This window comes from Scyliorhinus torazame, chromosome 10 (assembly GCF_047496885.1).
Source record: "Scyliorhinus torazame isolate Kashiwa2021f chromosome 10, sScyTor2.1, whole genome shotgun sequence".
Taxonomy (NCBI): domain Eukaryota; kingdom Metazoa; phylum Chordata; class Chondrichthyes; order Carcharhiniformes; family Scyliorhinidae; genus Scyliorhinus; species Scyliorhinus torazame.
In genome coordinates, this window is record NC_092716.1 from 229,275,039 (window position 1) to 229,290,385 (window position 15,347).

The 15,347-nt window shown below is 45.3% G+C and overlaps 1 protein-coding gene across 1 annotated transcript in view; it reads right to left on the reverse strand.

Annotated features, from left to right (window-relative positions):
* lrp5 (low density lipoprotein receptor-related protein 5) overlaps positions 1 to 15,347 on the reverse strand; it is a 234,334-nt gene that overhangs the window by 35,678 nt on the left and 183,309 nt on the right. Inside the window, exons 8-10 of the mRNA XM_072466531.1 lie at positions 7,403 to 7,619; positions 5,357 to 5,646; positions 1,830 to 2,056 (exon numbers count right to left, since the gene is read on the reverse strand). Coding sequence (XP_072322632.1) covers positions 1,830 to 2,056; positions 5,357 to 5,646; positions 7,403 to 7,619 — 734 coding nt within the window. The remainder of the gene's footprint in view (positions 1 to 1,829; positions 2,057 to 5,356; positions 5,647 to 7,402; positions 7,620 to 15,347) is intronic.

Here is a 15,347-nt window from a genome sequence, read left to right on the forward strand (position 1 = left end):
AAGATCCTGCATTATCACAACAGCTTAATCCTACAAACAAAATCAATGGCTTGGAGACTATACATTTTCGTAGTTCAAAAATTCATCAGGTTTCATGTTCATACATCAAAGAACCTCGAGAAACCATTTTGTTCCATAGATTTCACATAAATAAGTCTGTTAATGGCAGTTCATGTACAAACAAAAAACGATTTTACAAGTTTAAAACAGAAAATTAATATTCAGAAGTGGAAGAAGTTTATTTTGTGTTTAAAATAATTAATGCTGCGAATAACTGATGGAGGCAATGGACTCCTCCCAGTATAAACATCAAGTATGAACCACCAGGCTGCTTCAAATCCATTCTCGAAAGAGCACCTTCTGCTAAAGCAATGTGACTGTTCCCACTCCCATTTGGCATTGCTAAAGATTAAACAAACTTGCACAGTGTCTTTACACAACCTCCGAAAGTCCCAACATGTTTTACTATTATAACGCAGGGAAAGATGTTTGCCGTTTGTGCACATAAAAGTCCCAAAACCAAGAAGAGATAAATGACCAGATAGATCTGTTTATTAAATTTTGGGTGAGGGATGTTTGCCAGCACATTGGGAGAAATCCCTTGTTCTTCTTCAAAAAGTACACTGGGAATTTTAACTTTTACACAAGAGAAGGGACAGTAACTTGCCTCAACAGCTCACCTGAAGAATGGCTCAAGATACTGAAGTACTCCCCCATATTGAGGTACAAGTCTAAATTATATACTCAAATCTCTGTCATGAGGCTTGAACCTTGCCTCTGACTTAATCAGGGGTGGCATCACGGAGTTAAATCAGCACCTTGAGAGAATGGTAATATACTGACAGATTGCCACATGTTCTTCACTTCTTGCACCCAGGAAGTAGTGTAGTACCCAAATCATTTCACAGAATATTTTCAAAAGCACTTGATCAGGATTAAATAACTGTTCAAGTACATCCTTCAAGGACCTAACTTTTGAACTGATTCTTATTTCCAGAATATACAAACACTGTGGGCCAAAAGGTCTTTGATGTTACCAATTTGGTTGTCCTCCTGACACAACTGTATCTTAGGAAGATGGTTAGAAAGTACAATTGACCACACTTCCATTAGGCTTCGATATAATAAATAGCCATTTACAACAGGTAAAATCTTGAATTCCAAACTAATTGTCATTGACGTCTGCTGTAAGCAACTGACTTGGGAGATTCAAGATTACCTTAGTGTGCTGGAGGTACAGCCAGGCAGGAGCTGTATCAGCTGATATGACCAATGAGCCTGAATCAAGATAAACTACAGCTCCAAATTCAGCTAATTCCCCTAGCACACTACAGCTAATTTCAAACTGTAATGTACAGCCATTCTACAATTTACAGCTGATACAAGCGGCAGGTGCCAACTGAACCCAGTTCTTAAGTTTTTATGTTAGCTTTCCCTGTGACATAAGTTAGCCAATTATTAGGGACAATACACTTCTACACAAACAACTTAATTGCATGTCAATATTCTTTTATCTAAGCGTACTTAACAAAACCCCTTACTAATGTTTTACTTTTCACATTTTCAACATTGCAATCTTCACTGGTCCTTGATAACATGTATCTTACATGATTAAGAATCAACCAGTTGCTTTAACAAGAACGAATACAAAAACACAACATAGAGACAGCAAGCTGATACATTATAACACAAGAGAATTTGAATGTTATGACTTCTGCAAGGTCTGATCCCAGGGATACGGTTTATCTTCAAGCATACATCAATATTTGTGAGGAAACTTTTGCAACCTTTAGAACGCGAGATATTTACTATACTTGCTCTTCCCTTACCCATCGGAAGGATCAAGAGCCAAAGCACGTGGATTGTCCAACTCTTTCCAAACCAAAACCTGCCGATATTGCCCATCCAGCCGTGCCACTTCAATTCGATTGGTGCCCGTGTCTGCCCAGTAGAGGTTTTTTGACAACCAGTCAACTGCCATTCCTTCTGGATAGTCAAGACCAAACTCAATCACATGCTCAACAGAGCTTCCATTCATGAAAGCACGACTGATGGTCTATGGGAAGAGAAAATTACATATAATGATGCAATATCTCGCATCTGTCAACAAGCAGAGTTCATTACAATTTAATCTGAATAGGAAATCTACAAGCAGCTAATTATTAAGCTAAGTCACATCAATAGGTTTCAAATCTTTGCATTTATTAGATGGAAAAGGAGGAAAGAAAATCAACCTAATGGTTCTTCTGAACAGAAAAATCTCATGAATAAAGTGACTCTGGACCCTATGAAGTCTCATGGCATCAGGTCAAACACGGGCAAGGAAATCTCCTGCTCATCCCCACCATCGGGAACGTCCTTCCTGCATCGACCCTGTCTAGCCCTGTCAGAATTGTATATGTTTTTATGAGATTCCCCCCTCATTCTTCCAAATCCCTGTGAGTATAATCCTAACCGACTCAATCTCTCCTTATAAGCCAGTCCTATCATCCCAGGAATCAGTCTGGTAAACCTTCGCTGCACTCCCTCTAAAGCTAGAACATCCTTCCTCGGAGGAGGAGACCAAAACTGCACACAATATTCCAGGTGTGGTCTCACCAAGGCCCTGTATAACTGCAGAAAGACATTCCTGCTGCTATACTCAAATCTTCTCGCTATGAAGGGCAACATACCATTTGCCCTCTGTACTGTGTGCTGCACCTGCATGTTTACCTTCAGCGACTGGTGTGCAAGGATACCCAGGTTCCATTGCACATTCCCCTCTCTTTGATTTGATTTATTGTCACATGTACCGAAGTACAGTGAAAAGTATTTTTCTGCGGCCGAGGGAACGTACACAGTACATACATAGTAGACAAAAGAATAATCAACAGAGAACATTGATAAATGGTACATTGACAGACAGTGATCGGTTACAGTGAAACATAGAAGAACATTGTTAGTAATTATAGAGGAAAATAGTTTTAGTAGGTCAGAACGCTGATAGGAGATAAAAGAAAAGGGACAGGGGGAGAGAGCTCGCAGATAGTCGCCATGCTCCGGCACCATCTTGGAAATTTCTCTTAATTTGTAGTCATTCAGATCATAATCTAGCCTTCCTACTTTGCTACCAAAGTGGGTAACCTCACATTTATCCACATTATACTGCATCTGCCATGCATCTGTCCTAATCACACTGAAGCATCTCCTCCTCACAGCTCACCCTCCCACCCAAATATGCATCATCTGCAAATTTGGAGATATTACATTTAGTTCCCTCATCTAAATCATTAATATACATTATAAATATCTGGGTCCCTAGCACCAATCCCTGTGGTACCCCATTCATTACTTCCTGCCATTTGGAAAAAGACCCTTTATTCCTACACTTTATTTCCTGTCTGCCAACCAGTTTTCTATCCATCTCAAAACACTACCCCCCAATCCCATGCGCTGTAATCTTTGTTGAAAGCCTTCTGAAATTCCAAATAAACTACATCCACTGGCTCCCCCTCATCAACTCGTTACATCCTCGAAGAATTCCAGTACATTTGTCAAGCATGATTTCTCTTTCGTATATCCATGCCAACTCTGTCTGATTCTACCAATTTTCCAAGCTCTGCTATAAAATCTTTGATAATGGTTACATTAGCTACCCTCCAATCTGTCGGCACTGTTCCAGAGTCTGTAGAATCTTGGAAGACGACCACCAATGCATCTACTATTTCTAGGGCCACTTCCTTAAGTGGGATGTAGATAATCAGGCCCTGGAGATTTATCGGCCTGCAATTCCATCAATTTCCCAATGCCATTTCTTGACCACTACGGATTTCCTTCAGCTTCTCCCGTTCACTAAAGCCTGTTTCCCAACATTTCTGGTATGTTATTTTGTGTCTTCGTTTGTGAAGACAGAACAAAAGTATCCATTTAGTTGGTCAGCCATTTCTTTGTTCCCCATTATAAATTCCCATGTTTCCGACTGTAAAGGACCACATTTGTCTTCACCAATTCTTTTCTCTTCACATACCTATAGAAACCTTTACAGTCAATCTTTATGTTCCCCAGAAGCTTACTCTTGCACTCTATTTTCCCCTTACTTGATCCTTTGGTCCTCCTTTCTCCCCTTCCTCGATCCTTTGGTCCTCCTTTCCTGAATTCAAAAGTGCTCCCAATCCTCAGGTCAGTTGTTTTTCTGGCCAATTTATATGCCTCTTTCTTGGGTCTAATACCGTCTCCAATTTCCCTTGTAAGCCATGGTTTGGCTACCTTTTCCATTTTACTTTTGCGCCAGACAGGAATAAACAATTGTCGTATTTCACTGGAGTTGCAGTTCATGTCTTGAAAATAATCTTCATGTCACAGTCAACCCTTAAAATTTTTGCCTAAAATAATCTGTCTCAAAAATTCAGGACATACGGTATATCCTCCACTAAGATACCCAGTTTTAAAATTATAAATAACATTAAATACATTATTTTAAGAAAAGTTTACAGGTAGTTTAACTTATCCATACATTGCACACAGAAGCAGACAGACTATATATTAAGGATCACCTCCAATGAATAAAAGACTTGCAAAATCCACACTTCTACTTGTGTTTCTAATAAAATAATTGAATGCTGCAATGCAGAAACATATCATTCGGCTATGGAGTCTGTGTTGTGTTATATCTGCATAAGCCGCACTGTCTAATCCCACTTAGATTTCAAACAGCTCCAGGGTCCCAGGTTCGATTCCCGGCTTAGGTCACTGTCTGTGCGATGTCTGCACGTTCTCCCTGTGTCTGCGTGGGTTTCCTCCGGGTGCTCTGGTTTCCTCCCACAAGATGTGCTTGTTAGGTAATTTGGACATTCTGAATTCTCGTATACCCGAACAGGCGCCGGAATGTGGCGACTAGGGGCTTTTCAAAATAACTTCATTGCAGTGTTAATGTAAGCCTACTTGTGACAATTAAGATTATTATTATAAAAAAGCCATTGATTTTTTTAAAATTCATTTACGGGATGTGAGCGCGCTGGCAAGGCCAGCATTTATTGCCCATCCCCAACTGCCCTCAAGAAAGATGGCGAGCTGCCTTCTTGAACTGCTGCATGTGATGTAGGTTCACCCATAGTGCTGTTAGGGAGGGAGTTCCAGGACTTTGGCCCTGCGACAGTGAAGGAATAGCGATATATTTCCAAGTCAGGATGGTGAGTGGCTTGGAGGAGAACCTCCAGGCGGTGGTGTTCCTGTGTGCCTGCTGCCCTTGTCCTCTAGATGTGGTAGCTGTGGGCTTGGAAGGTGCTGTTGACGGAGCCTTGGCGAGTTCCTGCAGTGCATCTTCAGCATATAAAAATCTGTTTACCACCTATTTTTAGAACTGGTTACTGTTCAGTACCTTTAAACTGATGTCTGTCCAATAAATTCTATTATCAGAAACGTCAAAGTCGAGAGCAGATGCTTCCTTCACTCCTGTTAATGGAATTGCCACATCATTGTTGTTGGTCTCCAAGGAAATTCTGCGGATATCTGCTCTGCTGGAGAACAGCAGGAAGGCTTCAGGTACAATGCAGGTTTTCATGTCCCTTATTAATTCCAGGCCCATTGGACAGGCACACTGTGGACCCTGAGGCACATACAAACATAGGTGACTGCAGCCACCATTATTGTTCGAACAAGGGTTTGTGCCTGAAACAACAAATGCAAAAGTACCATAAATTAAAGAGCGGATCATATCGTTAAAAAAATATGACATAGCAGCATGTGACTAAATATTGCTATCCTGTGGCATTGGGGACAGTGAGCAGTCATACCAGGAGAAGCCGACCACTCTCTGTGAAGTCCACTTATTAACATATTGGTGAAGCACTCTACAGATTGGACACTGCACAGGAAATAATTTAGGCAAAAGCAAGCTATTTATTTTTTCCTACTCTCCTAAATAAGTGATTCATATTGTATTAGACCATTTACCCAAGTGATTTTTCATGAGTGACCCCAGACATTAATTGTTGTTAGGATATTTACCTTTCAAGGCAGTGTAGTGTGATCTGATTTTATCCTCACCTATTGTACACGAGGGATATGGTGTTGTAGTGGCAATGTCACTGGTAATCTGAAGGCCCAGGATAATGCTCTGGGAACAAGGGTTCAATTCCCACAACGGCAGCTGGTGGAATTTAAATTAAATTAAGAAAATCTAGAATTGAGAACTAGTCTCAGTAATGATGACCATGAAACTACCATGGATTTGTCATACATACCCACCTGATTCACTAATGTCCTTTATGGGACAAAATCTGTCATCTTTACCTGGTCTGGCTTACATGTGACTCCAGGCCCACAGGCATGTGGTCTACTCTTAAATAGCTTGTGAAATGGTGCGGCAAGCCTCTCCGTCCAAGGCAATGAGGGATGGGCAACAAATGCAGGCCTCGACAGCGATGACCACATCCCATGAATGAATGAAGTTCCAAATAAAGGTTGGAAAATGGGTCATCAAAGCAGAAGGGAACCCGGACTAATAGTTCTTTTTACAACCTCAAGTAATAATTAGGGTGGGTGCACACCTTCCAAGATTTCTTTTAAAAAAGTATTTTTATTCCAAATTTTAAACTTTTTACATTTTACAACAATAACAAACCCACCCAACACATTAGATCCCCCACCCCTCCTTCAGCAGTCAACGGTAAACAACTTGCCAAAATGCAGAATAAACAACTTTTGTGGAACCCGTTACTCGCCTCCCCCTCACACCCCCAAAGCACCCCCCTCCCCCAGGGCAAATTTCACATTCTCCAGGGCTAAGAACTCCAGCAAGTCCCCGCGCCACGCCAAGGCACAGGGTGGAGAAGCTGACCTCCACCCAACAGGTCCCGCCTGCAAGCAATCAGCGATACGAAGACTAAAACATCTGCCCCCCCGCACCCGTCTGCTATGCCAGCCGGTCCGACACCCAGATTATGGCTCCCAGGTCACAGGGCTCCATATCTACATGCAAACCCCCCAAAATCGTTCTTAAAATTATCCTCCAAACCATTCCAGCCTCGGGCAGGACCAAAACATGTGCACATGATTCACAGGATCCCTCCCAACATCGCTCAGACATTCTCCCCCCCCTCAAGCAGTCGCCTCACCCTCGACTTTGTGAGGTGCGCCCGCCCTGTACACCACCTTCAGCTGTATCAACCCCAGCCACGCACACAAAGTCAAGGCATTCACCCTCTGCAGCACAATCCCTCCTCCAATGCCGCCCCCAACTCCTCCTCCCACTTAACCTTGACCCCCCTCCATGGACACCTTATCGTCCTCCAAATTCCTCCCGTAAATCGCCGAAACAATCCCCCTCTCCAAACCCCCCACCGACAGCACCTCCTCCAACAACGAGGAGGCAGGTGCTACAGGGAAGGTCAGAAAGGCCTGCACATCTTCCAAGATAACATACCAAATGCTTTTGTTACTCTTGTGGCCTTCAGTCCCATAAGATCAGGTAGCTGATCGATGATGATTTCTCTCTCTGCACGATGCTTATGAACACGTTCAATGCTTCGCCTCTGCCAGTCTGTCCAGTAGATATAATCACCCAATAAAGTGAATCCAAATATGTGAGGAAGTTTATCTTCCACAAGTGTCCTCCGGCCAGTTCCATCCACATTGATCACCTGTTTAAAAGAGAAGTACAAATGTCTAATTCAAAGAAGATATGAATACTGATGGGTGAGGACCTGCCTTACAGTCTAACACCAAGCGGGCATTTATTTCCACAGTGCAAAACTCTTTTCCGATGACATTCCTCGCAGAAATTTGTATGTTGTCGTCTCAGATCTGACTTGTATCTTCAGAAAAGGACATTCTTTTACAATATCATTTTATGTTTTGGAAAAGAAAGACCAAAGGAAATCTAGAAGTAGTTTGACATTCTCTGCAGCATCTGAAAACCAGCCTGTGGGATAGCAGTTGAGAAAAGAGGGATTTATAATGTGAAATACAGAGTGCAACCAAGGAGAAGGTGATGTTGTAGGTATGGAAAGCAGGGAGGTGGACTGTGATATAATTGAACAGATTAACATTGAGCGGGAGGTGGTCGTTAGCGGGCGTAAAAGTGAATAAATCCACAGGCCCAGATGAGATATATCCTAGGTTGATGTGTGAGGCAAGAGAGGAGATTGCAGGGACTCTGACATGAATTTACAAATCCTCTCTGGCCAGAAGCCCAGAAGCGCAGTGTCAGAGGACAGGTGGACAGCTAATATGGTACCATTATTAAAGAAGGGAAGAACCAGGCAATTACAGTCCAGTACATAGAACATACAGTGCAGGAGGAGGCCATTTGGCCCATATAGTCTGCACCGACCCACTTGCCCTCACTTCCACCCTAACCCCGTGAACCAATAACCCCATCTAACCTTTTTGGACACTAAGGGTAATTTAGCTAATACACCTAACCTGCACGTCTTTGGACTGTGGGAGGAAACCGGAGCACCCGGAGGAAACCCACGCAGACACAGGGAGAACGTGCAGACTCCGCACAGACAGTGACCCAGCAGGGAATCGAACCTGGGACCCTGGCGCTGTGAAGCCACAGTGCTATCCACTTGTGCTACCATGCAGCCCGTCTGAGTAAATGTAACATTAGTGGGAAGGAAATGATTGGAAAGAATTGAGGGAGAGAATTCATCTCCACTTGGAGAGGCAAGGATTAATCAAAGATAGTCAGCATGGCTTTGTCAAGGGGAAATTGTGTCTGAAAGATTTGATTGAATTTTTTGCGCAGGTGAGTGGTGTGTAGATGAGAGCAGTGCAGTTGATGGACCACGTGGACTTCAGTAAGGCTTTTGACAAAGTCCATCATGGGAGACTGATCTAAAATGTAAGAACCCATGGGATCCAGAGCAATTGGATCCAAAATTAGCTTTGTTGCAAGAGATGTTGGTCGAAGGTTGTTTTTTTTTTAATGGAAGCCTGTGTTCAGTGGTGTACCGCAAGGATCAGTGCTGGGTTCCTTGCGGTTTGCGGTGTACATTAATGATCTAGACTTGAACATGGGTGGTATAATCATTAAGTTCGCCAATGACACAAAAAGTGGTGGTGTGGCAAATAGCAAGGAGGAAAGCCTTTGATTACAGGGCGATATAGGCCGGCTGGCCAGATGGGTAAAACTGTGTCAAATGGAATTTCATCCCGAAAAGCGTGATGTGATGCATTTTAGGAGGACTAACAAGACAAAGGAATACGCAATGAACAGTAGGATGCTCGGAAGTACAGAGCACTGGAGGGATTTTGGGGTGCATGTTCATAGGTCCCTGAAGGCAGCTTGAAAGGGAGATACGGGGTGGGATTCTCCCCTACCCGGCAGGGCAGGGGGTCCTGGTGTGATGGAGTGGCAGGATCCACTCTGGCGTTGGGCAGCCCCAAAGGTGCGGAGACTAGGGCCAAACACTCACCTTGAGGGGCTAGGCCCATGCCGGAGAGGTTTCCGCTCCACCGGCTGGCGGGAAATGCCTTTGGCGCCACGCCAGCCGGGGTCGAAAGGTCTTCGCCAGAGGACGCGGGTCCGCGCATGCGCGGGAGCGACAGCGGCTGCTGACGTCATCCCCGGGCATGCGCAGGGGAGGGGGTCTCTTCCGCTTCCGCCATAGTGAAGACCATGGCGAAGGCGGAAGAAAAAGAGTGCCCCTACGGCACAGGCCCGCCCGCGGATCGGTGGACCCCGATCGCGAGCCAGGCCACCGTGGGGCACCTCCCAGGGACAGATCGCCCCGCGCCACCCCCAGGACCCCGGAGCCCGCCCGTGCAGCCTTCTCCCGCCGTTCAATAGGTGGTTTAATCCACACTGGCGGGACAGGCATTCCAGCAGCGGGACTTCGGCCCATCACGGGCCGGAGAATCGGCGGGGGTGGGCCCGCCGACCGGCGCCATTCCCACCCCCGCTGAATCTTTGGTGGCAGAGACCTCGGGACACGGCGGGGGCGGGATTCACGCCAGCCCCCGGCGATTCTCCGACCCGGCCGGGGGGGGGGGGGGGGGGGGGGGGGGGGGGGGGGTCGTCGGAGAATCCCACCCCTGGTGGCTAAGAAGGCATATGGGATACTTAGCTTTATTGGCCGAGGCATAGAATACAAGAGCAGAGCGGTTATGATGGAGCTGTATAAAATGCTGGTTCGGCCACAGCTAGAGTACCGCGTGCAGCTGTGGTCGCCACACTACAGGAAGGATGTGATTGCACTAGAAAGGGTGAAGAGGAGATTTACCAGGATGTTTCCTGGACTGGTGCATTTCAGCTGTGACGAGAGGCTGGTTAAGCTGGGGAAAAAACATTTCCCCTTAGTTGAGGCATCAATAACCAGGGGGCATAGATTTAAGATAATGGGCAGTAGATTTAGAGGGGTTTTGAGGAAAGACTTTTTCATCCAGAGGGTGGTGTTAATCTGGAACTCTCAGATTGAAAGAGTGGTAGACATGGCACCCCTCACAACATTTAAGAAGCATTTAGATGAGCACTTGAAACACCATAGCATACAAGGCTATGGACCAAATGCTGGAAAGTGGGATTAGAAAAGGTAGGTGCTTGATAGCTGGCGCAGAGAAGATGGCCTGAAGGACTTCCTTCTGTGATGTAAAACTCTAATCTAACTATGATCTACATCCCATGCTACAGCTACTAGATTAATACATTGCAACTAATTAAAAATACTGGTTCCTTAAAGATTTTCTATCCTTTGGCAGCTTAGCCTGCTTCACCAACTGATCTGGCGGGGTCCACTACTGACCAGATGAAGACTGGCATACCTCATCAAACCTGATGTTCAATCCAATTGAGCTGGCGAAGCAATATGCTCAGAAGCCAATTATTTTTGTGTATCATTAGAAAATCTTTGTGGAGCAAAGGAGAACTCTTAATCGGCTCATGTACCAGGCAGCTGAGACAGACAGATTTTTAATCAGTAAGGGAACCAAGTGTTCTGGGGATAAGGCAGGAAAGTGGAGTTGAGCATCATCGTATCAGACCAGTCATGATCTCCTTGAATGGCAGAGCAGACTCGATGGGCCAAATGGCCTAATTCTGCTCCTACGTCTTATGGTCTAATATGTTTTCATATTCTTCCATGCGGAGGACATGTTGAACTTTGTTCATCTGTAACCAGAGCAAAATTCAACATACCTCAACTTCAATGATGGATACATACGAAAACGTAGAGTTTAGAAGAGTAAAGTGGCAATTAACAGCATTGCTTGCCTGCTTCGGCAAATGCTCCGATTTACTTCCTGCTTCTCAAAAGTATGTAAAAATTAAAACTTTGCCTGTAGTATCATTAACCCTTCATCAAGATGCTAGCCTTAGCAGAGTAGTAACATTCCTGTTTTGGAGTCAGAAGGCTGTGTGTTCAAGCCTCCTGCCAGAGACTTGAGCATATACCATCAGTTCATAATTTACTGCAGCATGGGTCCCACCGCTGGGGGCAGCTGGCCAAATAGAGGCCAGTAGCTGTCCACTGCAGGCTACACCTGCAGGCATGGTGGCAGCTGCCAGTCATGCACCCACCTGAAGATTAGTGAGGGAACCAGGGCACAGATGAAGGTGGGATGAGAGTTATGGGAGGAGGCAGGAGTGTGGCAGCAAGGTTAGGGGATGGTTCTAGGCGACCCACGTTTCCCAATGCCATGTCCCTCGATCAAGCACCAAGTGAGGCTCCCCACTTCACATGAAGGAGTTGGGGGGGGGAGGGGGGGGGGGGGGTCATGTGACCTGTTCCCACATTAATCTGACAACAAGCCTGTTAGAGATTAAAAGGGCCCAGATTGTTTAACTGGTAAGAAAGTGCAAGGTGTTTACATTTTGAGACAATGACAGAAGCTTGCATGCTAACAGTGGGTAGATTGTGATTCTCCGAAGTCCCAGAGAGGTAGTGAGAATGTTGTGTTGTAAACAGCTGGGCTTTAAACTGTCCATTTAGCTTCAAGATTAAAGAGCGCTCTCAAGAACATTTATTCAGCATCTCTACCTGGATACAATGACCATGTGATTAACGTTGCCATGGTGATGGACTTCGAGATGAGAAGCTTACAGAGGAAGCCACTGTGATATCAGGTTACAGGCTTTCCTAAAATATCACTGAATATCGCAGGCAGGTAAATCTGCCAGGCTTCACGAGAGCAACTAGAGGCCTCATTCACCCATGGCGTGGGGTCTGATTATTCTGGTGGATACTTTACTGACAGGTATCAATGTTCTCCTGGTGATTGAACCTGCAATGACAAGCTGCTGACCTCTAATTGGCCAGATCTGTGTGGGCGGGATGTTGATTCCTGCGAAAAACCACCACCGGACAATTACGGTGCGCCTTCCTGGACTCTCTCTGGCTCTATAGCTGGCCAGCAAGACCCCATTGCCCGCGTTAAATACTGCCCTGCCTCTCCTTTATCCTTCAAACTTTTCCTTAAAATCTACCTCTTTGACAAAGTTTTTGATATCAGTCCTAATATCTCCTTGTGTGGCTCACTATAACGCTCAGGTGAAGTGCCTTGGGAGGTTTTATTACATTAAAAAGGCGCAATATAACTAAAAGTATATTGTCCTCGTTGTTGGGATTTTAGCCGAGGTTCCGCACTGATTGCCAATGCAATTATTCTTGCTGTTAATACTAGATCAATGTATATTGGCAAAAACTCGTCCTGAAACATAGCAATATGGCTCCAGTCTCTGTGCTTTGAAACCATCCTATTGATATTGTACAGCAAACTGTAGACCCTAGGTCAAAAACGTGAATAATCTTGCACGTGCAAATGCTTCAGTATCATCCTGAACTGTGTTTTATGCATGTTGTAACTTCTACAAAAACTAGGAATTGCCACTACAGCAAAGAAACAGAAAGGGCATCCCTGGACTGTCAGCAACCAGGAAAGATAATAATCTTGTTCTCTGGTGACAATGTTCATTCCGCTGCACCCATTTAACTCAGCCTGAGGACATTGAGCTATAAGTGCTGCTTATAACCATGGAGCTGCCATCAAAGTTGGGCTTACAATTAGAATCAGTGTAAAGTAAGTGACAATCCCACACATGGGAGGGGAAAAATGGCAGGACCATAAACTGTAAAAAAGAAAACATGCACTTACTGTTATCCTAGACATTTGACTTATTGTAACGTAGTTGGGCATCCCAACTGGAATCATAGAATTCCTACAGTGCAGAAGGAGGCCATTCAGCCCCTAGAGTCTACACTGAGCCTCCGAAAGAACACCCTGCCTATGTCTTCTCCCCCATCCACCCCGCCCTAACCCCGTAACCTAACCTGCACATTCCTGGACACTATCCCAGGCAATTTAGCATGGCCACTCCACCTAACCTGCGCATCTTTGGATTGTGGAAAGAAACCGGAGCACACATCCAAGACCGGAATTGAACCCGGGACCCTGGTGCTGTGAGGCACCAGTGCTAGCCACTGTGCCACCGTACGACATTCTTTAAAAGCAACCTTCCCACAACTATCATGATGGCCAAATGTTCAAACATCCATCAACATGCTCAGGTACCGGCTGTGGAACCCAAGTAAACCCCACCAAAATACCAAAACAGCAACCTGCATTTATATGGCACCTTTAACACAGTAAAACACGCCAAGGCGCTTCACAGGAACACTCTGAAAAGGGCAGACAGTGTACTCTTCCATCAGATGTGGTCCAAGTGTCCTCACTTTGAAGAAACAAGATCAAAAGGTATTCTTGATGGAACATTATTGTTATCACATAGAAGCAGACTGGCTTCTGATAAACAAGCATCAAAGGAATTAAAAATACACTGCACATCTGTGGCTGTACTTTGTATGGTTGTATTGCAAAGGCCTGTAATGCTTGCACCGGATTGGTTCAAATCCCATCCATAAATGATATTAATAATACCAGTGACAAATCAGTTGAAGGGCAAGTGAATGCGTTTTTGATGAAACAACATCCGATACTATAGATGAAAACAATCAATAAGCCACAATTAAAATTCCTCATTGCCGCATCACAAAACAAATAAAATGTTTTAGTTACCAATCTCGGTTTCCCATTGCAGTGAAGAACTTGTTATCGCAGTTAAGTTTCTGAACATAACAAAGACACTCAGAAATAACAGGTTTACAATAAATAATTGACTCACTTACAGAGTCGCAGTTGTGTACTTGAAATGTATCAAACAACATTTTACAGTGAACATCTGTGCACCTCTGAGAAGCACAAAGCTTCAGCTCAGACTTGTCCAACCTTTTCACCTGGGGAGGCACATTTTAGACTTTTTCCTCACTCAAGGGCTGATGAGTAAAGTTCACCTGAATTTACAAAAATGTTATGGAAAGAAAATATTTGCTGAGCAAAAATAAAGAGTAATAAATAAAGATGAGTGTTAGTGTAATACTGTCAAGAGTGTGGGTGTCTAGCTCACTTCCTGTCCCAGGGTACTCACTCAGTCATCCTCAGCCACTGTCCGAGTGGATGAAAGTGCCCGACAGTGTGTGTGGGTGAGGGGAGAACCCTGAGGGGAGTGAGCCAGATGTGTGGACACACTCTGTCCTTGCACGCTTTCCCCCTCACACACTCTTGTCTCTTGCTCCCCCCAACCCCGCCTCACGGCCTCTCCTTTCCCTGCCCCCTATCTCTCCCCACTCAGGCCTCTCTCTCTTCTGGCATAGCAACCCCCCTCCCAGTCGAATATAAAGATCGAGGCCGCATGAGGTCCGGGGGCCCCCATGCATCCACCCCTCCCCCACTCGGCCGCTGGGTTCTAGGACTGTCGAGGTGAAAGTTACCCTTCCTCGCCACCCTCTGCAGTCCGCCAACCCAGAGCAACCATCAATTCTGAGCACCCAACCTCACCGCCCAGCCCCAAGCACCCAGCTTCACCCGCTCCGAGCACCTAATTCCTCCCAGCTGTGAGCACCCATATCCCAAACTGGCCTGCCAGCTCCGAGCACCTGATCCAAATTGAAATTGAGGCCATTAGATCCCAGGCTCCAGGAGATGGAGGCCAAGTTTGAGGCGGAGGTCTGCCCCAACCGACCTGCAGCTCTGGTCACCCCCCAACCCCCCCAAAAAAATCCGTCAGCTCCGGTCACCCCCCCCAAACAAAAATCCATCAGCTCCGGTCACCCCCCACCCACTCCACCCCATATTAAACTTGTGTGTTATTCTGAGCTCCCCAACTAGAAACCAAGATATTAAACACTTTGCAGAATCACAGAAAAAAAGTGAAGAGGCCCTTCGGCCCATCGAGTCTGCACCAACACTTGAAAACCATCAAAATGCCTGGCCTGCCAACCTAATCCCATTTGCCAGCACTTGGCCCATAGCCTTGAATGTATTGATGTGCCTATGTAACTATGTTAACTGTACTACCCACATCTGGCCAC